The sequence below is a fragment of the Xyrauchen texanus genome, chromosome 12, assembly GCF_025860055.1.
Source record: "Xyrauchen texanus isolate HMW12.3.18 chromosome 12, RBS_HiC_50CHRs, whole genome shotgun sequence".
Lineage (NCBI taxonomy): Eukaryota > Metazoa > Chordata > Actinopteri > Cypriniformes > Catostomidae > Xyrauchen > Xyrauchen texanus.
This window is the reverse complement of record NC_068287.1, coordinates 29,214,903-29,239,655: the sequence shown is the minus strand read 5'-3', so window position 1 is coordinate 29,239,655 and position 24,753 is coordinate 29,214,903. Positions and strand designations below refer to the sequence as shown.

The 24,753-nt window shown below is 39.3% G+C and overlaps 1 protein-coding gene across 6 annotated transcripts in view; it reads left to right on the top strand.

The window, feature by feature from the left end:
- mybpc2a (myosin binding protein Ca) overlaps window positions 1-24,491 on the top strand; it is a 46,385-nt gene extending 21,894 nt beyond the window's left edge. For all 6 annotated transcript variants that reach the window (XM_052139544.1, XM_052139542.1, XM_052139541.1 and 3 more), the window contains 20 exons: window positions 335-467; window positions 746-870; window positions 1,326-1,431; window positions 2,089-2,249; window positions 7,409-7,574; window positions 7,866-7,972; window positions 8,059-8,088; window positions 8,215-8,357; window positions 8,629-8,788; window positions 8,905-9,009; window positions 9,338-9,526; window positions 9,620-9,754; window positions 9,926-10,093; window positions 11,041-11,129; window positions 11,276-11,471; window positions 12,665-12,804; window positions 20,726-20,885; window positions 21,347-21,483; window positions 21,608-21,794; window positions 23,985-24,491. In XM_052139544.1, the coding sequence (XP_051995504.1) occupies window positions 335-467; window positions 746-870; window positions 1,326-1,431; window positions 2,089-2,249; window positions 7,409-7,574; window positions 7,866-7,972; window positions 8,059-8,088; window positions 8,215-8,357; window positions 8,629-8,788; window positions 8,905-9,009; window positions 9,338-9,526; window positions 9,620-9,754; window positions 9,926-10,093; window positions 11,041-11,129; window positions 11,276-11,471; window positions 12,665-12,804; window positions 20,726-20,885; window positions 21,347-21,483; window positions 21,608-21,794; window positions 23,985-24,022 (2,675 nt within the window). In that variant the 3' untranslated portion in view covers window positions 24,023-24,491. The remainder of the gene's footprint in view (window positions 1-334; window positions 468-745; window positions 871-1,325; window positions 1,432-2,088; window positions 2,250-7,408; window positions 7,575-7,865; window positions 7,973-8,058; window positions 8,089-8,214; window positions 8,358-8,628; window positions 8,789-8,904; window positions 9,010-9,337; window positions 9,527-9,619; window positions 9,755-9,925; window positions 10,094-11,040; window positions 11,130-11,275; window positions 11,472-12,664; window positions 12,805-20,725; window positions 20,886-21,346; window positions 21,484-21,607; window positions 21,795-23,984) is intronic.
- Window positions 24,492-24,753: the final 262 nt, after the last annotated feature.

Here is a 24,753-nt window from a genome sequence, read left to right as displayed (position 1 = left end):
TCAGCTTCAAACTACTACCACACCTGTCAGCGCACATATAAATGCCCTAGTAGCTGGATCTTCTTTTTCTTTTATTTATGGACGTGACGTAAACATTATTACATTATTATAGGCTTACCAGAGTGAATTCGGGTAAGACAATGGTTTGGAAGATGGATTGTTGGTGTACTTGCTCATTTAAAAAAAAAAAAAAATTCTAACAAAAAAGTCTTACATAGTGTAGCTTCAAGTGTCCAAATACTTTTTGGGGCCACTGTACTATACATTAATGCACAGAAAAGTACTACAATATAGTACAATACTTACAATTTGGAATTTGTTCATTCTGTTTCAGCTTTCCTGAGAAAGTTAGAATCTGCTTACTCTGTTGAGAAAGGCAAGAAAATAAATCTTTCTGTGGAGCTGACTGACCCCAATGCTCAAGTCAAATGGCTGAAAAATGGACAGGAGATCAAACCCTCAGCCAAGTATGATCCTGCATGTGTGTGTGTGTTTGTGCTTTGTAAAGAATAAAGTATTTTGTATAGTACTTCAAAAACAATAAGGTGTACTGGTCACAACACTGATTATATTTTTATGATTGTGCAAAGAAAAAAAGACAATGCCAGTACATATACTGTAGTAAAATAAATATTATCAATAGAACATGATTGGAAGACAACTCTTTGGTTTCTACAATATATGTGATCCTTTGATGCTTTCTGCCTTCAATGAGGTCTGTGCTGAATTTCTCTCCCTGTTTTAGATATGTCTTTGAGAGTGTAGGTGGTATCCGTAAGCTCACTATTAACAAGTGCAATCTTGCGGATGATGCTGCTTACGAATGTGTGATTGGAGAGGAGAAAAGTTTCGCAGAGGTCTTTATCCAAGGTATATAGTCATCATTATCATCATCAACAACATCATTAACATACCATCCGCTTTGTAAATTTAGCTGTGTCATTTGTACTGCTAATCGGGCACTGTATATAGTTATGTCTGCTTTTGTCCTGTGGCTTGTTTGTCTATCCTTGAATGGCAGCCATCTGTGCTATTGATTATTTTGACTCTGTTTTTTTCCCTTTTATATGCAGCCCCTCTCTTGTTTTAGCATTTGCTATGAGCTTAGTCTCTGCTTCTGTCTAAGTTCTTGAAGGGTGCATTTTGCCTTCTTTCATCATAGATGTGTAGCATTGTAGCTGCCATCTGCTCCTGTATAGTAATTGCAATTGTGTAAAAACCATGTCCAGACAGTATCTGCAGACTGATTCTTTGCACTGATTTTGATGAGAATGTCTTTTCTGTAGAGGCTGTAATGCCAATTGTTGGTGTATTTGTATCAACAGAACCCCCGGTCACAATCACAAAGTTGCTGGATGATGTCCATGTTGTGGTTGGGGAGAAGGTGGAGTTTGAGGTTGAGGTTTCTGAAGAGGGAGCTAATGTGAAATGGTGAGATAATGGACTTAGCAGTGGGCAACACTTGCATGGTCAGCTGGCCATTTAGTTTAGTCAACAACCTTACAAATCAACTGACCAAAATCTAACTGGAAATTCTTGGTTAAACTCTCAATACATGCAGAGTAGTTAACCAATTGATTAAATGAACTCACTATCACACATAGAAATCTGATCTGTTGACCAGCCAAACCACAGAATTGATAGAAATCCAGAAGACCTGCTTCATAGATTATTCCAGTCACTACTGTATTTCTGCACACTGGCAGACCTGCTTCATAGTTTATTCCAGTCACTACTGTATTTCTGCACACTGGATGACGTGGTTGTAAAATTATGAAGTCAAACCATATAATGAGAGTTCTCATATTGTCTGTCCATTTAGCTTTTTCAGTTTATCCCTGATTCTTTTGACCTTATTATCCTGTAAATTATCAAAGGCCCAGACAAGCTTCTCTTGCTCTTGTCCTCTTTCTGTTTTTTCCTCCCTCTTTCCATTATATTCCATTTCTGACTATATCTACTCCCTTTATACATCCACCACTCTTTTTTTATTCCTTCATCAGTTGCCTCGTCATAGATCTCCTTTTCCTGCTTTTTCTTCTTAACAATATTTTATATATAATAACAGTCTCTTGTCATCTCTCTCAGGATGAAGGATGGAGTGGAATTAGGCAGAGATGGAAAGTATCGCTTTAAGAAAGATGGGACGAAGCACTGGCTCATCATCAACGAGGCGACTACAGAGGACATTGGAACATACTATGTCTTCACTAATGGGGGGGAGTCCAAGGGAGAGTTAGAAGTTGAAGGTAATTCTTCGAAAGTGTGGGATATACATACACTGAGCACTTTATTAGGAACACCAGTATACTTACATATTCTTGTAATTATCTAATAAGCCAATTGTGTGGCAGCAGTTCAAAGCATAAAATCTTGAAGATAGGGGTCAGGAGATTTAGTCAATGTTCACTTAAACCATCAGAATGGGGAAAAATGTGATCTCAGTGATTTAGACTGTGGTATGATTGTTGATGCCAGACAGGCTAGTTTGTGTCTTTCTGTAACTGCGGATCTCCTGAGATTTTCATGTAAAACAGTCTCTAGTTTACTCAGAATGGGGTCAAAAACAAAAAATATCCAGTGAGCGGCAGTTCTGTGGACGGAAATGCTTTGTTGATGAGAGAGGTCAACGGATACTGGCCAGAATGTTTCGAGCTGACAGAAAGGCTACGGTTACTCAGATAACAACTCTGTACAATTGTAGCGAGCAATAGCATCTCAAAACGCACAACACGTTGAACCTTGAGGCAGATAGGCTAGAACAGCTGAAGGCCACGTCTGGCACTTTATTAGGATCATAATCTTCATAATAAAGTGCTCAGTAAGTGTATTTGCATCAGTGGCGGCTGGTGCTTTTCAAGAGTGTGGAAGCACAAACTATTGCTTTTGGTACCTGCAATATTGCTTGCAAAAGCTGCTCAAACTACTATTCAAGCAGTGAAACAGCTCAAACCATTCTTAACATTATACAGTTCTAAACAGAAATAATTAACTAAGCTCAATACGATTTTGCAACACTTAAAAGTACCAATAGGCAAAATATCCAATTATGCTAAAATAAATGTGTTTTGTCAGATTGCAAATCACTGTGCTTGTATCTTTGAGCCGCCAAACACTCTGTGTTCAGTAAGCAGTGTTTTAACATTTCATACGCTGTTAGTCAAGTACATCACCATTTTAATAATTGATAAAGTTCTGCCCATTTGAGAACTCGAAAAATCATCATGTAGGGAAGTCATGGGCATCCATGCAGGACAAAAATACACTGATTGAAAGCCCAATGTCCAATAAACAGTCAGTTGATTTTTCCAATGCAAATGGGGCTCATGAAGCTTCCAAAGACTACTACAGGAACACAGCATTTGGGGGAACCCTAAAATGTCATGTTTAGATCCTCTTGTCCAATGAACATCGATTATTTTCGCCATTGATTTGAATTGTACAGGTATCTGCCATAGACTCCCATTGAAGCACGACTTCAATGGGGCTCAATGCACTCAGAGATGCAAAAAACATATATACAAGGTATGCAATGCATAGGGGTGCCATGTAAAGGGGAGGTGCCAGTGGCTCACTAAAGGTGGTGCCGGCCTCCTCGACCCCTCCAACATTACCCCCCCTAATATATATATGTATAATATCACACACATTTAAAACTATAATTCTCTCTCCACTGCCCCTCCCCGAGAGCCCTCCAAGAACACCAAATTGTACCACTGTCTATAAAGTAACTTAATCCAACCAATAGAAGTTTCCCGAACCCATACATTTCCAAAATATTAAAAAGATAATCCCATTCTACCATATCAATTGCCTTTTTGGTGTCAAGTGAGATGTCAGCAACCAGATTCTGATCATTCACCAATGCCTGATGTTATCCATGTTAATTAATCGGTTAGCCAAACTTTTTGACATTATTTTAATGTCTAGCTGGATCAGGGAAATTGGATGGTAACTCTTAAACTCACTTGGTTGAATGATCCAGGTTTGCGTCATGTTTGGCAAGGCCTTAATTACCTTGCCAAGCTCCTCCAAGGTTATATCAGAATAAATTTTTTTTTGCTCAGTTTAGAAAGTTCTAATGGTTCCACAAAGTTTCTAATATCCTCATCAGTAGATGAAGACATGGAACTATAAAGATCAAAATAGAATTATTTAAAAGCATTTTTTTTTGTGGAATTTTCTCCCCTTTTGTCCCCAATTTGGAATGCCCAATTCCCAATGCGCTCTAAGTCCTCATGGTGGCATAGTGGATCGCCTCAATCTGGGTGGCAGAGGACAAATCTCAGTTGCCTCCACGTCCTCCACATCAATCTGCACATCTTATCACGTTGCTTTTTGAGCACATTACTGCGGAGACCTAGTGTTTGTGGAGGCTTCATGTTATTCTCTGTGGCATCCATGCACAACTCACCACGTGCCCCACCAAGAGCGAGAGCCACATTATAGAAATCACGAGGAGGTTAACCAAATGTGACTCTACCCACCCTAGCAACCGGGCCAATTGGTTGCTTATGAAGCCTGACTGGAGTCAAATAGCACGCCCTGGATTCGAACTTGCGACTCCAGGTTTGATAATCAGCATCTTTCCTTGTTGAGCTACCCCCCCTCCCTTAAAAGCATTATTAATATCAATGGCTGAGGTAAATATTTCACAACCCGGCAGATTTCACTGAGGGAATGGTAGAAGTTTTATGTAACTAACCAGAAGTTTTCCTGCCTTGTCATCCGACTCAAAGTATGACTGTCTTGCCCTGAATAGCCAAAACTCCACCTTCCAAGACAAAATAGTATTATATCTGTATTTCAATGGGTCAAGTCTCTGAGGCCATCAGACCATCAGTTTCAGCTCTGCCTCGGCACTTTAAATATTCCCTTACAACTCCATGAGTTCTCGTGCTTTGGATTTTTTGGTGAATGAGGCATTCTGTATGATCTGGCCCCTAAGCCTTAAGTGCCTCCCAAGCCATGCCCACAGAGGATACTGAGGACCAGCTGGTCTCCATATAAACATTGATTTCAGCCTTTAACATTTGTTGGAATTCAGGATTTTGCAAAAGGGATATATTAAAGCAGCAACTATATGATATCCTTTTCTCCATATGTGGCAACACCTCTAAACTCATCAGGGTGTGATCTGAGGCTAAAATGTTTCCAATTCAGCATCAACAACAGATGAAATGAGGGACTTAGATATATAAAAGATAATCTGTTCTAGAATAAAATCTTATGGACTGATGAAAATAATTTATAGTCCTTTCCAGATATCTGTAAGTACAAGATTTTAAAAAATCATGTGAGGCGTCAACATTGCTCTAGGGGGCTTGCAGTCTTTTGCTTCACTACAATCAAGGACTGAGTCCATCAAAAGATTAAAGTCTCTTTCCAATATTATATCATGAGGGGTGCCAGCGGCTTGCAACATCCCTTCAAGATCTATAAAAAAATTTATCATTAACGTTAAGTGCGTAAATATTTGCCTAAATAAGATTTTGCCCATGAATTTCAGCAAAAACAATAATGTTTCCTAATTTATCTTTAATCTGTTTGAGACATTTGAATTGTGGATGCTTACTTATCAGTGTAAAGACTCCCTTGCTCTTTCTTGAGCCAGCAATAAAGAAAACATGTCCACCCCATATCTTCCCAAATTTTTCAGCTTCCTGCGGGGAAAGATGCATTTCTTGAAGAAACACTATATCGTATTTCTTGCGCTTAAGAAGAGAAATAACCTTTCTTCCTTTTATGGGGTGCACAACCCATTGACATTCCACAAATATTAACATTTGACATTTTGACAAATGAGAAAAAATGGATTGTTTAAAAAACAAAATTAGACCACATTCCAACATTAGTGCAACAATCAAACCCGAACTTCCCTCAGAACCAAACAAACAGAAAAAAGAATAACATGCATATTAACCCCGCGCACGACAATGGCAACTGGCATCCATCCTTCTAAACTCAAACAGTCCATGTATGCCTACGAGAACCCCCACGACAACTTTGCCATCGGATTGCTTAAGTTCTATACAACTTTTGTGAGACAGAATTACACAACAAAAGATAATCTATAAAACAAACTCCAGCCAATAGGCAGAATAAACACAAAGAATGTTCAGATTCATCTACATAACTTTCCTGAAGGTGTGTTACTCCACAAAACAAACTCCAGCCGCCGTAGGCAGGACCTGCACAAAAAGAATCAAAAAAGGCGCTCTGTTTCCTCAAACAGTCAAGTGAATGTTCAGTGAGTTGGTCCACTCGGCTGCAACGTGAGTTACACAAAATAACTTACTCCACTGACTTTATGAAGGACATCGCTTGCTGTAGGCATGTGAATGTTTTACAGCCATCCTTAGCATTTATTCTCAATTCGGTAGCTTCAGTGCAAAAGTGAACTTCCATTGATGTAAGAGTTTCATGCATTCCTTGAATCAATCACATTTCTCTCTTGTCGAATTTGCAAAGTCTGGGCACAAGAAAATGCTGTGATTCTTCCAAAAAAGCCTTCCTTTACTCCTCGCCTCGCATAACACAAGATCTTTATTGGATGATCTCAGAAATTTTGATTTCCAGCTTATGGCCTGATGTGTCAATCAGATTCGGAAAGAGCCCATCCAGGAATTTCACCATATCGTGAGCCTCTTCGGCCTCAGGAATTCTGATGATTCGGAAGTTATTCCGCCAGCGTCGGCTCTCCATGTCCTCCAACTCGCAGACAAGCTCCAAATCCACCTTGGTCACTATTCCAATCCATTTCTCGCCATTCCCCCACTCTTGTAACCACCTCAGAGAATTTTTGTTTCCATGGTAGTGATCGGTCGACATATTACAGCAAGATCCTCAAGTCAGCAACAACCTTCTTCAGCATTGCCGACATATTCAACATCTCTTGCTGAATTTCCCTCATTCCTCTTGACCAAATCTTCTTCCTGGCTCAGGAGTATCAGCTTGAGCACATAAGTGTCTTTTAATGTCTCCAGAGCCCGAGGATTTCGAATTCTTTGACATATTGTTCTCCTAGAACAGTTATGGAATCAGAGTGTATTGAATCTCACTCACACTTATGTCATTAATCGTGTTAAAACTAGCAAAGTGCACAAAGCTCGCCGTTAACACGTCCAAACCTCTCATGGCGTCACATGACCTTACATACAGTATATCAAACTTGTCTGTGCCGCATTTCTTCTGAAGTTTGAGGGCAAGCCATGCTTTCTGTGTAGACTTAAAGCAATCACTACTGGTTTTCAGTGACAATGTTCATCTCCATTATCCCATAAAGTATTTCTTAACTCACATTTTTTAATTATCCTTCCACCCTCTGGCTGATCAGCAATATTTCTGTGTTCATTTTATGTATTTATTGCCTTTAGCTCATGGTCCTTTTCTATTTTCTCTATTATAGACAAGGAGCTGGAGGTTCTGCAGAGTATAGCTGATCTGACGGTGAAGGCAGCAGAACAGGCTGTCTTTAAGTGTGAAGTATCTGATGAGAAAGTGACTGGGAAGTGGTACAAGGACGGAGTGGAGGTCATTCCCAGTGACCGTATCAAAATGACACACATCAGCAGGTATATTGGCCCACTCACATCCGCCCATATCGATTCATGCATAAGCAAGCTTGCCTCATCCCTGACCTCAAAGATATCTACATATTATTTTATGCCAAGGCACTAAAGCTGATAAGTCACTGAAATGTACACTGCGTTCTTCTTTTTGTGTTCTTGGAGTTGTTTTGTGGTTTAGTTCACTGTTGTCAAGTAAAAATGCGGTATCATTCTTAACAAGACCTGCTTTTTTAGGTAAAGATAAGGTTGCACACTTTGCTTTTGTCATGGTAAATTTTGGTCCCTTTATCTCAGGACTCACAAGCTAATGATAAATGATGTAAAGCCTGAGGATGCAGGAGATTACACCTTTGTTCCAGATGGTTACGCTCTTTCCCTTTCAGCCAAACTCAACTTTTTGGGTATGGGACAGAATTAGAGAAGCTTCTTTAAATCAGCTGTTAAATTTTCAACCTTGACTCTGATCACTATATTTTCTTACCCACAGAGATAAAGATTGATTATGTTCCTCGTCAAGGTAAGTATCAATGGCATCAATAAGTCTGATATATTATTTCTATACATGGTCAGGATTCCTAGGTTGTAAGAATAATTTTTCCAGTCCAGCTGCTTTATTGATGCAATTCTTACTGTTATCTTCCAGAACCTCCCAAAATCTACCTGGACACCACTGGCACCTTTGTCAACAAAAGCACCATTATCGTCGTGGCAGGAAACAAGATGCGTTTTGATGTTGACATTACAGGGGAACCCACCCCCACCGTATGCTGGAAAAAAGGAGATACAGTGAGAGCTTGCTAGAAAATTGCCACACACTTGCACAGAGCCAATGACCCATATGGGCCCCAGACAGAAACATTTGCTGAATTTCAGATCTGATTCAGAGAAATATGTTCTCCATTAAAAATGTACATCATTGCTCTCATTCTCCAGACTCCTATAACACATAATCTCAGCAGTTAGAGAACAGACTTGCTGCAAAAGGAAAGCAACTTTGAAATATGATGTTTCCAATTGATAAGCTTGTTTAAAAACTTGATTTCTGTTTATGTTGAAGGAGATCACTGAGGCTGAAGGGCGTGTGAAGGTGGAGACCAGGAAGAACCTGAGCTGTTTTGTTATTGAAGGGGCAGAGAGATCAGATGAAGGTCTCTATCACATCACTGTATCCAACCCTGCTGGAGAGGACAAGGCTGATGTCTTTGTTAAGATAGTTGGTGAGTTAATCCTTATTTACCCTGACCTCTGTCCTCCACCCCTCTATTCTCTTGATTACAGCTCTTTACCCCTGTACTTTTCTGCTGTTTTTGACCTGGCTCTGTGCTGTGTTCAGATGTGCCAGATCCACCTGAAAATGTGAAATGCACTGAAGTGGGAGAGGACACTGCTATTATCCAGTGGGATCCACCTAAATTTGATGGTGGAGTTCCAGTGAAAGGTAAAATAATGTTTTTCGCTTTCCAGGCTTAGAAAAACCTTAAATATCTTATATATTACACATCTTGTAGACTGCTGATTTATTTGTACTAACCCATTTTAACCCCACCCAAGACATTTCTACCTCATAGAACACATCACAATGAAATATTTATTCAAACATGTTTGTACACATTTGTCTCTTTTTGTATTTGTATGCTAAATGTTCTGTTATAGTACAGGTTTTGCTCTGTGGCTCCAGGAGTTTCTGTATTTTGTTTCCTCTCCTACCATGTAGGAGAAATGGCAATAAACATACTTTGACTTTGCAACTTTGTTTGTAATTCCAGGTTACCTAATGGAGAGGAAGAAGAAGGGCTCTTCCAGATGGACTAGGCTGAACTTTGACATTTATGAGTCCACAACTTATGAGGCTAAGAAGATGATTGAGGGGGTGCTATATGAGATGAGGGTGTTCGCTGTTAATGGTATTGGCATCTCCCAGCCCAGCGCTAATTCCAAACCCTTCATGCCCATTGGTTGGTCCCAATCTGTTTCTTCCTCAATCTGTTTTGATTGTTGCTTTCTCTACAAACTTATTTAAACTGCATACATTCTCTTCTCCTTCCAAGCTCCAACCAGTGAACCAACAAGGCTGATGGTGGATGACATCACTGATGGTACTTGTACTCTTAAATGGCTTCCCCCTGAGAGGATTGGTGCCGGTGGCATCGATGGGTACTTCATTGAATATTGTGTTGAGGGAGGTAAGGAACAAAAGACGGTGAAAAGAAAACTTTTCATAGATCATTGCATGTCAATGAGTTGTGCTGATTCAGTTTGCACACCATCACAATAAAATAATTCTTCTTGATCATTCTTTGACATGTTTACACTTGCTGGTTTGACCTTTCCTTTGCTCCTGGTGGGACTCGCAGGCACTGAGTGGGTGCAAGCAAACGAAACTCCTGTTGAGAAGAACAGTTACAGGGTCAAAGGGCTGCCCGTGGGAGAGAAGCTTCTGTTCAGGGTGACAGCTGTGAACATTGCCGGCCGTAGCCTTCCAGCTGAGATGAAGCAAGCTGTCACCATCAGGGAGATTGTTGGTGAGACTCATGCTCATACACTAACACACACAATTTCTCAGGGGTATATGTAGATTGCTTAAAGCTGACATGTGTCGTTTTTTGGATGTTAAAATTATTTCTCGTATCCCAGCTTAATATGCAGAGGCAACTGTAAGATGGGGAGGTTTTGGAATTCTGTTATTTTTTACAAATCTATTTGGTGATGCTAGAGGTGCAGAAATTGCTCACTTTAGTTTTACATAGATTTGGCTACACAAATGCAGATTTTCAACCTAGTCTCATGGAATGAAAACTATAACAAAATATTTGCATTAAACTGAGTTTTACGTGCAATGGCTGATTATGACTTTATAAACACTTATTTTTCACTCTATTACTCACCCTGCTATGTTATGATATCAAAACACGTTTACTCTAATGCATCATTTGAGTTGCTTGCCTGATATAGTGTTGGACATTGAAAGGCTGAGGCTCAAGCTCAGCCAAGGATACAAGCTGACATGTGAGCCGAAAGTATCATAGAAGCGACAAAATACAATGTAGTTACTTCAGAAAATGTGCTTTTCATGTCGCATTTGCTTTTAGGACACTATTGGTTAAGTTTAGGTTTTAGGATAGGGTGGTACATTTTACTAATTTAAACCTCCATCTAACATTCACCTTAAAAATGTATTAAGGTGAACTGATTACAACATCCTTTCACTCACTTTTGGCACCCCTCGCTGGACATTTCACCGGGAAACTGCAGCGAAACATGTAATGAAGCATGTAATTTCATTTAGCAAAACTTTTGCCATGATCACATAATTTTCATGAGATCATGAGGCTGCAGATTTTACACTTTACTCACATACTGTAACTATGACAAGTTCAGTGTGTCATGTATTGACACACCAATATCTGTCTTCTGTAATTTACATCACATTTCCTTTTCTCTCCCCTCCCTTTACATTCTCTTCTCTCAGAGCGCCCTAAAATACGTCTCCCTCGGCAGCTTAGGACTAAGTACATCAAAAGAGTGGGTGAGAAGATCAACCTTGTCATTCCCTTCCAGGTCAGTTGTGCACTTCTTGTCCTCTGCTCCCTACTTACTTAATGCAACTATGCTGTTAAGTTTCTGGTCTTTACAACAGTTCACATTATGGACTTACCTCAAGTCTACTCTACTCAAGTCAATGAACTCGTCTACTTTACATTCAGGGCAAACCACGCCCAGTGGTGAACTGGTTCAAGGACGGTCAACCTCTAGACACAGCTTTGGTAAATGTCCGGACAACTGATGTGGACACCATCCTGTTCATCAGACAGGCAGTCAGAGAACATTCAGGCCAATACACTATGTCTGTGCAGATTGAGAATATGGAGGACAAAGCCACTATTGAGATCCAGATTGTAGGTTAGTGTGAACAGCAATTTGGTTAAAACTGATGTGTGTAATTTTAGTTGTTTTATGTTAAATACTTTCTTCTTACCCAGCATATTTTGGAGAGACATATATGAGTAAGCAATTTGTGGGTTGATTTCCCCTAAAAGTGTAAACAGAGTGGCTCTGTGACTCCATCAGAACATCTTTTTTGATGGAGTTTTAGCAGCTCGTCCAGCCTGACACAGCAAATAGGCTCGACCAATGGTGTGAGTTTGGGCCGGGACTATCTGTATGTACAACCAATAGAAGATGGGGCCAGTTTTCTGAAATCTGTTTGAAAACCATTATTTATTTATTTTTTGAAATTCCATTGGGTGATGCTACTGCAGCAGAAATGACACACTTTAGCTTTATTGGCACTTTTTAGGGTTATGTTTAATCAAAAATGTGCTGAAAGATAGATATTTTACATTAATTTGTGTAGGTAGGTCACATCATCACTAGGGCCACCACTACTAGGCTGACATAAAATTATAGGATTAAACTGACAGTTCAAAGGGTTTATTTCTCTGTGAAGTTTGAGTCAGGTTAATTTTGTTAACCCATGGAGCAGGATCACTTTTAAAAATGGCACTTTTCCCATCTGCTAAATTTCCAACTCTGAAACTGTCAGAAAGGTTTCAAATTAAACACTTACACTTTCAACAAAATTGAGGGTGTCATAGGTCAGTACGGCTGCAGGGATTATTCTGTGGGGTGTTGTTTGGATTATTCCTGGTGTTGAACAGGATTAGGATTGGATTAGGGGACACTCACTCTGTTTTCCCGTTGGGAGGTAAACTAATGAGAGCGCAAAAACCCTTCAGATGAGCCAGACAGCTATTTAGTCACAGTTTGCTGCCAGCATCCCAGCAGCCTATCCAGGATTAATGCCAACCGCTCCCAGCCGTAAATTCTAACTCTCTCTCTCACACATATTTTCTTTCCTTTTTAGCTTTCACTCTTATGTGCTTACCATCTCTCTGTTTCTCTTACCCCTTTTAAACATTTTATCCCTCTCTTTCATCTTTATCATTCTTCAACTCACTCGCTTGCATCTCTGATTAGCACACATTAACTAGTCTCTTGGATGAATTTAGGACAAGATATCAGTGTCAAACTCTACAGTCATATATCTATAGTAATTTGTTCCCCTATTTCCTTTCCTTCACATACACTTGCAGACAAGCCAGGGCCACCAATGAGTGTTTCAGTAATCGATGTTTGGGGCTTTAATGCTGCTCTGGAATGGAAGCCACCTAAAGATAATGGCAATAGTGAGATCACTGGCTACACTATCCAAAAGGCAGACCTGAAAACCAAGGTAAACCCTAACCAGTAACCATACCTTCTTAATGTGTTGCTTTTATACATTTCTCTCTCTCTCTCTCTCTCTCTCTCTCTCTCTCTCTTTCACTCTCTTTCTTACAACAGATACAAGGGCTTAGCACCAAAATATGGGCCCCAGGCAAATAACTATTTTAGGGCCCCCTGACCAATTTGGGTTTGTGGTGGGGATAATATCCAATATAAACTTTTTAGATGGATATTTAACAGTGCTAATCCATAAAGTTTTATGTTCAAACACACATATTATTTGGATCAAACAATACATAAAAAATATATACTAAGCCTCCTAAAAAAACCAATTATCCATAAATTTGAGTTTCCATTTTGGGAAAGTCACCATAACATTTCTTAAATGAAGAAATGTTTTCTCTCGTTTAAAATGTTTTCTCTCGTTTAAAGTTGCTAACTGATATAAGATGAATGTTTTGGTTACAATGTCCATTTAACTTAAGCAAAAAATAAAACAAATTCTTAGCTCATGCTGATAATTATGAAGAGATCTTCTAACCTTCTAGGTAACCCTTCTAGATACAATTTAAAAAATATACATTTTACAGATTATACTATATATATATTAGGGCTGTCAATTGATTAAAATATTTAATCAAAAAAATTACATGGTGTCCCGATTAATTAATCACGATTAATCACATATACAAATATTTCCTGAGAAAGCCCCTCATATAACAATAATTTAATATATAGTGATGAACCCCAAGTTGCTCCCAATGGTAGTTTAGCGCCTTGCATGGCAGCTCTGCCGCCATTGGTGTATGAATGTGTGTGTGAATGGGTGATTGGGACACAGTGTAAAGCGCTTTGGTAACCTCTGAGGTTAGAAAAAAGTGCTATATAAGTGCAGACCATTTACCATTTACCATGAAATAATTATACATAGTTATCTTTAAATATTACAAAATTATATATATATATATATATATATATATATATATATATAATATATATAGGGCTGTCAATCGATTAAAATATTTAATCAAAATAATTACATGGTGTCCCGATGAATTAATCACGATTAATCCCATATACAAATATTTCCTGAGAAAGCCCCTCATATAACAATAATTTAATATATAATGATGAAATAATTATACATAGTTATCTTTAAATATTACAAAATATATATATATATATATATATATATATATATATATATATATATATATATATATATAAAATATATACTCATATCATCATTTATTATGAGGGCTTGTTTAAGGACCCGTCAGACATTTTTAAATTTTTTAGAAACAAGCCAGGGGTATACATAGTACACGATACTAGAGATATATTTTACAATAATGCCAAGACATTATAATCATTACATAGTGCAATGGTTTTCAATGCTTTGGAGTTGTTGGAGGTACAAAGAGTATTTAAATAATATTTCAAGTCTTTACAATAAAGACTTTATTTTAGAAAAATAAACAGATTAATCAGAAAATATTAATTTAAGTTATCAAAACTGTGAAAACCAAATGAAACGTCTTTATAAAGCAAAGAAAAACTAGTTAAAATAGAGGTACGTACAAACAAACAAAAATACTACAGCGTGGACACATTCCCAAAAAAGGTGAGGGGCAGATTCATCTACAGCATAACAGAAGGAGCAAAGTGGATCTATTTCAGGGAGCATGTTTCTTAAATAAAGATTGACTGGGTTAAAAACAGTGTAACAGTTTAAAGAACACCTCCTTAACCTTGTTGGTAATTAAATATTTGTGAGGTAAAGACCATACGACCTGCGTCAGACATGCTTGTGTCGTGTCTCGGGTGTGTTGCGTCATAAAAGTGAAATGTTTAGGTCACTGTGTCAAGTTAAATATAGTTCCCGACACTAGGGGTCTCTCTTGAGAGCCGAATACACCTCTGATCTATGAAAAAAGGCCAATGAGAAGTTAGCAGACAGAATTTGCATGTCCCGCCCCCGGACATACGGGTATAAAGGCGGGGAAATACGTCTGTTTCATTCCGAAATTTTCTTCGGAGCCGATGGTCTTGTATGCAGCGAGCTGTGAGTCACACACCTATTCCTCTTACCTCTGAGTGATCTGATGTTGGATCTACGGTGCACTTCAGTGGCTTTCTCCTTCTCTGCACAGCAGTGCAGTTTGCCCCTGGGCGCTTCGACAGCGCAAACTAAAAGAGTGTTTGTTAAAAGAGCAATACACAGCGGCGTTGAACGTCCTTTTCAGGACGCATCTTTATAAAGATGCCTTTCCACCACTGTGTAGTTCCTGGATGCGGTAAGGTGCTCTCTGCTTCAGACGGCCACAGGCGCTGTCTCGTATGTCTGGGCTGCGATCACACCGAGACAGCGTTTGTGGATGGTTCATGTTCTAACCGCGAGAACATGACCATGGCAACATTGCGGTCATGGCTTTCCTTCAACTGAAGGAACACCACTCCAGCCACCCCTGCGTCGCTCCTTCCCACGGGATTGAGGACGATCTGGCTGGTGATGGAGGCGATCTGGGGATGGCAGCAGGCTCGGTTTCGTCGGATACACCCCCGCAAACCACCCGGCACGCTCGTTGACTTCCGTCTGGGCTCGAGGCAAAAGCGGCTCGCCTCACAGCCAGCCTGCCTAATTAGGGGTTAGGCAACACGTAATACCTTTGCGAGATTTTACAATCTCAGGGTGGTCTCAGTTTCTTCCCGTGTTTTCTCAGGTAAGAGCCAGTAGAACTCGGTAACACGCTGACAGACTGACCGTGTAGATCGCTTGCACCTAGTGCCCTTTCCCTTGGTTGAGGTAAAACCGTAGGCTTTTTCTCCCAGGTGATCCCACTCACTCGGCTCCCTGGATGACTCCTCCCTAGCCCTCTGGGTCCGCAATTCAGCGGAAGAATTCGCCAACCCAATCCACTGTGGGTACTCAGATCTTCCACAGGTCAGGGCTCCTACGTGGACTTCCCCCCCGTGTGTATTTTCCGCGGTACGGTCCCCTTACGAGTGGACCCGCGTCTCCCTTGGGCAGTTCCCACTGCCTCCCGGTCGCTGTGTCTGTAGAAACTCCTCCCTCCGAAGAGGCGGGATCTACCACCACTTCCCACATGTGACCTAAAAGCCCATGTGGTGTATGTCACCACTCTTACCTCCCCCTCTCTGGGCAGGTATGTTCTCCGCAGGGTCTTTTCCCCATGAAAAATAGGAAACTGGGTAAGACCCCTTTCCCCGATGCATGTAAGGGCCCCAGCCGTTGACTCTATGCGAGAAACATAGAGAGAAATGAGGCTAGGCTCGGCCCGTTCCCAGGTTGGCAAGCGTCACCACCCGACGACTTTATGGGGCATTGGGAAAAGGTACTTGCAGTCTGATACAGCTGGTCGTTTTGGCACATCAAGTACCTACCCGCTCCTGTGTCAGCAGTGAACGTACACGGCTCAGCGCATGGCGTGATTTAACGCGTTAAATAGACAGCCCTTATATATATATATATATATATATATATATATATACATATATATATATATACACTAACTTTAGAAACACATGACTGAAATGTTTCTCATGATCTTGAAAATCTTTTAATCTTAATATGCTTAAATGCTTGAAATTAGATTTGAAATTAGACAAAAATATAATTGTATTATATTAATTTATTTCATTGTAAACTAAAATGTAATTTAAACATAATACATTTTTGAATGTTTGGTGTGACCACCTTTGCCTTTAAAACAGCATCAATTCTCCAAGGTACACCAGAGCATTTTTTTTCTTGGTTGTTGGCAGATAGGATGTTCCAAGCTTCTTGGAGAATTCACCACAGTTCTTCTATCTATTTAAGCTGTCTCTTTTGCTTCTGTCTCTTCATGTAATCCCAGACTGACTTGATGTTCAGTGGGGGACCCTGTAGGGACCATGCCATCTGTTGCAGGGCTCCCTGTTCTCCTGTTCTAGTTTATTTGTGGACTTCTGCTTGTCCACTCACCTTTTGAGGATTGACCACAGGTTCTCTATAGGATAAAGATCTGGGGAGTTGCTTGGCAACAGATCCAAAATTTCAATGTAATGTTCTCCGAGCCACTTCATTATCACTCTTGCCTTGTGACATGGTGCTCCATCATGCTGGAAAATGCACGGATCATCACTAAATTGCTCCTGGATCGTTGGGAGAAGTTGCTCTTGCAGGACGTTTTGATACCATTCTTTATTCATGGCAGTGTTTTTGGGCAGAACTGTGGGAGAGCCCACTTCCTTGGATGAAAAGCAACCCCACACATGGATGGTCTCAGGATGCTTCACTGTTGGCACGACAGGACTCATGGTAGTGTTCACCTTTTCTTCTCCGGATTATCGATTTTCCAGATGTCAGAAACAGTCAGAAGGAGGCTTCACCAGAGAAAATAAATTCTGCTGTCCAATCCTTGTACTTCCTGATATTCTGGGACACCTTCTTCACTGCAGTTGAACCTCTCTCCTTGAAGTTCTTGATGATGCGGTAAATGGTTCTTGCATGTGAGGCCACTTTGATGCAAAGCGATGATGGCTGCATGTCTTAGAGGTAACATTGCTAACAAGAACACAATGATTGGTAGCAAATCTTCCCTCCTTTAATAGCAATCAGTCTGCTCTTATAATCCAATCAGAATGATAGAGTGATTTCACCTGACTTGTACTCGTTCACACTTTAGCAGTTGCTGCTGATATGCTTAGTGAAATTATGTTAGCTGATGATTTTGTGCCAGGGACAAAAACAGTGAAATTTGGGTTTTTGTGATAAAGGCCTATGAAGCTTTTTGCAATTATTTAAAATGCATCTGATCACTCTGCACAACACAACAACTGAAGCAGAAAACTTTGTGGAACACAAAATGTATGTCACAGCCAATACTTTTGGCCACGGCTGTATATTAGGGCTGTCGATTTAAAGCGTTAATTCAGTGTGATTCATTTTATAAGAAATAACACATTAAAAAGATTTACGCAATGCAATGCCCCCAGACCATAATAAAAACATTCCTTAGAATAGCAAGCTTGTAGTACCACCTGTTTACTCCAGAGGGCAGTAAGTGAAACTTTAGCTGTGTGGGCATTGCACAGTTTCTACAGTGAACAAAACAACCCTTCAGTAGCCAGCACAACACAAACATGCGTTACGTTCTTGCGTTCAAAACACTTGGAGTGCAACTCCAAACTAAGGGATCTCAGCCCGGGCAAGCATGTTGGCCATCTGGGCGTCAGCCTCTGACTGGGCGTGCTGACCCGAGGGTGGCAGCCCAATCGAGTCTTCCGCATCAGACACCAGAACACTCTCCGATGCAGCAGCGAGCTCATCATCCGGCTCAGGGGGCTCAAGAGGATAGGCAGAGCCGCTGCCCGGGCGGAAGTCAACAAGTGTGTCGGGGGGCGGGTGGTTTGTGGGGATGTACCCGGCGAAACCGAACCCACTGCCATCCCCAAATCGCCTCCATTGCCAGCCGGGTCATCCTCAATCCCGTGGGAAGAAGGAGCGACATGGGGGGCGGCTGGAGTGGCGTTCCTTTTTAGGTTCTCGCAGTGAGAACACGAACCATCCACAAACGCTGCCTTGGTGTGATCACGACCCAGACACATGATGCAGCGCCTGTGACCATCAGGAGCGGAGAGAACTCGATCGCATCCAGGAATTACACAGGGGCAGAAGGGCATCTTTATAAAGACGCGTCCTGAAAAGGACGTTCAACGCTGCTGTGTATTGCTCTTTTAGAGAATCAAACTCTTTTCAAAATTCTCTTTTAGACAGCGCTGTCAAAGCGCCCAGGGGCAAAGCTGCACTGCCGTGCAGAGAAGGAGAAAGCCACTTATATGAACAGTTTTGTGAATCACAGCTCGCTGCTCACAAAACCGATCGGCTCGAAGAACATTTCTGAATGAACAGACGTATTTCCCTCCCTTTATACCCGTATGTCCGGGGGCGGGACATGAAAATTCTGTCTGCCAATTTCTCATTGGCCTTTTCTCAAGTTAAGAGATGCACAAGGCTCTCAAGAGAGACCCCTAATGTCGCTTCTTCGACACAACGTCGAAGCGAGCGACAGACGGGGAACTTGTATTAATGGACATGTCGTTATTTTGTTCCACATATTTTCGGATGTTATAAGAATGTGCCGCCACATTAGCTCTGGAAAATCCTTTATGCGTTCTAGATAAACTTGTGCAGGTAAGTTTTCCACAGAGATGAAAGTCGTAAGTGGCCGTGAGTCACAACAGATATGAACAGATTCTTAGTTGATGGTTTGTATGTCATTTGATTTGCTCACGTCTCTTACATCATCAGCAAGCATCAGTATATCATTTTTACGATATGAATTTAACTATGTATTATGCTGCAGTTCCTAAAAAAGTTTCTGACCAAATGGTGAGTTGATTCCTCAAACTCTGGTATTGTTTCTGCCTCAATATACCCTGTATACAGAGGATGAATATTTGTTTGAATTAAGAGGCAGAGCTAAATTGCGTTACTATAGATTTGCAAATGCACCCGTATTGAGTGAGTGCGAGAGCAGGGAATTTCATAGGAGAGCAGTGTATATTTGAGAGAGTGTGTCCAGTTTTGTGCAAGAGCAAAGGAAATCTGTTTGCGAGCGGAGTGATTTGCACTCACGCAACTGGTACTTGGATACGCTCTCGCATGACATGCATGTGCTCTTGACATTTAACAGTATTAGGATGCAATAGAGCTACGGTCTATTAAGCTGGACTATGGCCTACTAAGCTATTCATTTTCATTTATCTTCACATTATTGTAAATATTTATCTTTTGATTTTACTTGTTGTATTTATCAACATTTTGTGCACCTCCCCTGACATGTTCTGACATGCACAGCTTGAAAACCATGGGTTTAAAAAATTAATTCACCAAAAAAAGACATCAATATTTTCACAAGATTCTTTCTCACCAAAACCTATGTATTCAGAAGACTTGGAATAAGATGCAGGGATTACATGGGCTACTTTTATGATACTTTTGGGTAAATTTTTTAACTCTTTCGCATGTAAGATATTCCTGTAATGACTTATTCCCCAGCATAAAATAATGCGCACTATATTTAAAATAAAAATCACCAAGTCACCTTACACTTCACAGCAGATGTACTAAAGGTCAGATTACATATTATCAAACATATAATGTGACTTTTAGATGTTTCTAATGTTTTATTATGATCGATAAGACTCTATCATGAACGCGATTGCCGACTATGCACGCCGCCATGTTGTTTTGCAAAGCAGCATCAGATTCTGAGTTTGTCAAGCATAGAAGGTTCTAAAAAACTAGCCCTTTCACTTTGTTTTACCAGAAGTGGTGAGAATGACTGATAGATGGAATGGAAGAAGTGGACTAACTGGTTTATACATTCTTTGTTTGATGTCAGAAAACAGCATTGCAAAAAAGTTTGCTACGACAGTAACAGATTTAAACTTTTATTTTGTGTTTATTTGAATGTTAGTATTATAAAAAATAAAGATATAGTGATGTTGAAAAGACTATTTGAGCAGCTGATTAATTATGAAAACCACTTTAGTCCCTCTTTGCTGGTAAAGAGCAGCACGAATGCAGGTAACAACAGATTAATCGTTCGCCTCTGAGCCCAGCCTAATGTAATCTCACCGGCTTTACCATAAATGCGAAAGAGTTCAGCTTAAAAGTGAGGCACTATCCACTTCCATTGTATTGAAAAGATGCCCCTTGATATTCACACTACTATATCTCCATTAGTAAGTTGTAAGTGTTTAAAACAGCATGAGGGTGAGTAAACTATAACAAAATGTAAATTTTTCGGAGAACTATTCCTTTAAATCAGTGGTGATCTATTTGCTTTATTTATTACTCTTTCTTTGTGATATAACCAAAACTTACAGGTAATTATTTCTACATCTATAACAAATTTTAGGAATGGTTCACAGTTCTTGAGCACAACCGCAGACCCAGTTGCACGGTGTCTGATCTGGTGATGGGGAATGAGTACACTTTCCGTGTGTTCAGCGAGAACATCTGTGGCCTGAGTGATGAAGCTGGCGTCAGCAAAAACACAGCTGTCATCACCAAAACAGGTTCCTAGAAACTCTGTTTAAAGAGTAATCTCGAAACACTACAGAACATTGAACATTACATGACTACTGCATGACACTTAACAGTATTGTATACTTTTACATTAGTTATCTCAATAGTTAACGGAAACTAACAATCAACAATACTTCTACAGGCAGCATTCATTAATCTCAGTTAATGTTTATTTCTACATAAAACCTTTTTAACATTAAAAGTTGTATACATTTACATTAGCTACGTATTATGAAATATCATGAACTAAAAACAATAGTATATTTATGAAGTGACATTAAACAATATTAACAAATGTTGCAAAAATATGTTGTTAGTTCATGATACCTACAGTAATGCATTAATGTATCAAAACTTATTGTTAAGTGTTCCAGATTATTGCACTAGTTCAAATGTCCTTGCTGAAGCAGCATTCGTAATATGTAATCATCTTCCTGTCTCCTCCTCTTAGGTCTTACACATAATGCACTGCCCTATAAGGAAAAAGACATGAACAGCTCTCCTAAGTTCATTACACCTCTCGTGGATAGGTGTGTCATTGCTGGTTACAGTGCTGCCATCAGCTGTGCTGTCCGTGGTTACCCCAAAGTAGGTGAATTTGTAGTTTGTGACTACGGTGTAGAGATTTTTAAGTGACTTTACATTGCTCTCTCTCTCTCTCTCTCTCTCTCTCTCTCTCTCTCTCTCTCATATTCTGCTATTCTCCTTCCAGCCAAAGATTATATGGATGAAAAATAAGATGATTATTGGGGAGGACCCGAAGTTTCTCATGCAGAATAACCAGGGAGTGCTGACTTTAAACATCCGTAGGCCCAGCTTGTTTGATGGGGGGAAGTATACATGCAGAGCTGTCAATGACCTAGGACAGGATGAAGTGGAATGCAAGCTGGAGGTTCGAGGTATGGCCAGTTATGTTAAAGGGATAGTTCACCCAAAAATGAAAATTCTCTCATCATTTACTCACCCTCGTGCCATCCCAGGTGTGTATGACTTTCTTTCTTTAGCAGAACACATTTGAAGAAATACAGAAAAATATCTCTGCTCTGTATGATCCTTGAAATGCAAGTGGATAATCATCCGACCTTTGAAGTTCCAAAAATCACAGACAGTCAACATGAACATCATCCATATGGCTCCAGTGGTTAAATTATGGTCTTCTAAAGCTAAATGGTTGCTTTTTGTGCGAAAAATATCAGTAATTAAGTACTTTTTAACTATAAATCATAACGTCTGGTAAGCAGCATTATGTGTATTTATGAGAGGGTGGAGTTCGTGTGACATATTCGCGTTGGCATGTTATGGATGTAATCTCTAGGGCTGCCCCTAATAGTCAACCAAACCTTCAATGTATATTGTGTTCTATCTATCTATCTATCTATCTATCTATCTATCTATCTATCTATCTATCTATCTATCTATCTATCTATCTATCTATCTAATATATATATATATATATATATATATATATATATATATATATATATATATATATATATATATATATATAAAGTCACCTTCCATTTACTGTCAGGCAAGTATCCGTATAAAAATGCTTGTGGAAAATTACTTACACAAATGAAGACATAAAAACAATTTTAAATGTAAAAATAATTATAATGATGAAAATAATCACTGAAATATAAATCGTGTTTCGAGATGAACATGTTTTTGTATTATTTGTGTTTTAATCACAGATGTATAGGCTGCAGAGTTATGCTCACAATGAACTGCTCTATGGAAATTAAGCGAACTGAATTCAAAGCACCTCCTGCATTGAGATGTCTGAGGTCATTTGCAGCACTCATAGACGATACTGTTCTTGCAACAAAAAAATTATAATAATAATTCAGTAGACAGAAACAAAGAAAGAGTGAGAACCCTTTACATATGCATGTTCCACAAGACTGCACACCTCTGTACAAACATGTCATACATGCTCATAGACATCTTTTCTATCATCTGTTCTTAATAATATAATAAAGTGAGTTTCTTCAAGTGCGTGACTGTGTGTATAATTTGATAATAATATCTACTATATATTTAATATAAAATAAAATAAAATAGCCTAATAATTATATTATTATAATAATAATATTTTAATACATTAATGGAAAAGGAGCCAAATAGGCTATCATCTTAACATGCTCAAAGGCATCAGCTATTAGCGATCACTCTGACCATCATCGAACCTCGAGATCATCATCTGTCAGCACAACCCTAATGTGCATTTCTCTCTATAAATTAACATGTTCAGACAGTCTCCTTGCTGGTTTTTCCAACACATTCAGGATCATTGCCGCTTTTGCCGGTGTCACTGTGGCTCGCTTCGTGTATGCGCTTGTAAAATTTATATTTTAAAGGCTCATTATTATGGTTTCATATTTTTCTGTAATGTAGAACAGTGTTAGCAATGTTACTGATAACATTCTTTCTCAGCCCTGGAACTCAAACCATTTTCTGATGCCCCCCAAATATATATTTAAGTAATTAACTTAATACCATAAACTAGTCTAATTATTTAAACTAATTATTTAAACTAACGCCTAGGCCTAGGCCTACTAGTCGACTATGAAAATCTTTTGTCGGGGCAGCCCTAGTAATATCACGGTTTTCTCTGGGTTGAGTCATCAAAGATGAGCACACAAATGCCCCATTGTGAGTAAACAAACAGATACAGTTAAAAATCTAAACCAAAACCAATGAAGCTTCTGTACAGCGTTCCTCTGACTCAGTTTTCAACAGCGCTGCTCTTCCGGGTATGTCGCTCATGCCTCTATTCTCGCATAAACAAGCCAACGCGATTATTGCTGCTGAACGTAAGTGATGATTTATAGTTAAAAAGTACTTAAATATTAATATTAAATAAGGATCTAATGAGCTAAGATTTAAACAAAATTCTTCAAATGTGTTTTGCTGAAGAAAGAAAGCCATACACACCTGGGATGGCATAAGGGTGAGTAAACTACGAGATAATGATACTCAGTATCACAGTCTTGGAAAACAATCTTTTAGATTTTTAAATGTCTTTCCTCACACATCTTTCTCAATTGCCTATCCTCGAGTAATATGCTATGCTTTCCCCACTTTAGTATTCACATCAAAGGAAAAGGAAGGGATGAAGAAGTGAACGCAAAATCCTGGAGATACTCTAAATAATTCAGGAGGCATTTGGGCATCACGAGAGTATCGAGAAAGCTAAAATAATAATAATAATAATAATAATTTAGTTAGAATAAAATTACGTCATTATGCTGTCTTTTCTTTGCCTTACTTTTGACCCTCACAAAAAAGTACTGTGGCGATTCCATGGCACAAATAGATAGTAATAATAACATGGTATTTTGGTATATAAAGTACTGTGGTACTGAATAATTAGGCTCCAAATTGCATGGTAGTCCAAGGTTCTTCAAAGAATACCATGATTCAAACTACCATGGTACTTTTTTGGTGTTAAATGTTAGTAGAATCAGTATTCAATCTAATATATTCTTCTGTTTCTCTTAGTCGCTTAAGTCTATAGATTTGCTTTGTATGTCAGGTTTTTGCAGGTCAAATTGCTTGAAATAAAAGCACATAAATACATATATCTGTGTTAAGTATGAGTTTTGTAATAACTTGTTCACAGTCAAAAAGGTTTGGTTTTGGTAAAAATTATATAATATATACCCTTTGTCTGCTTATGAATGCGTTAGTGCAGACTGGAGGAGAGTTAGAGAATCAGGGTCTCATTAGCATATCACACTAGAGACTCATTTACGCACCCATCAACACTGCCCTAATTAGCCTTCTCCCACGTCATTACTGAGCAAACGAATTACGGCTAATTTACACACCCGTAAAACAAACACACAAGAGCGG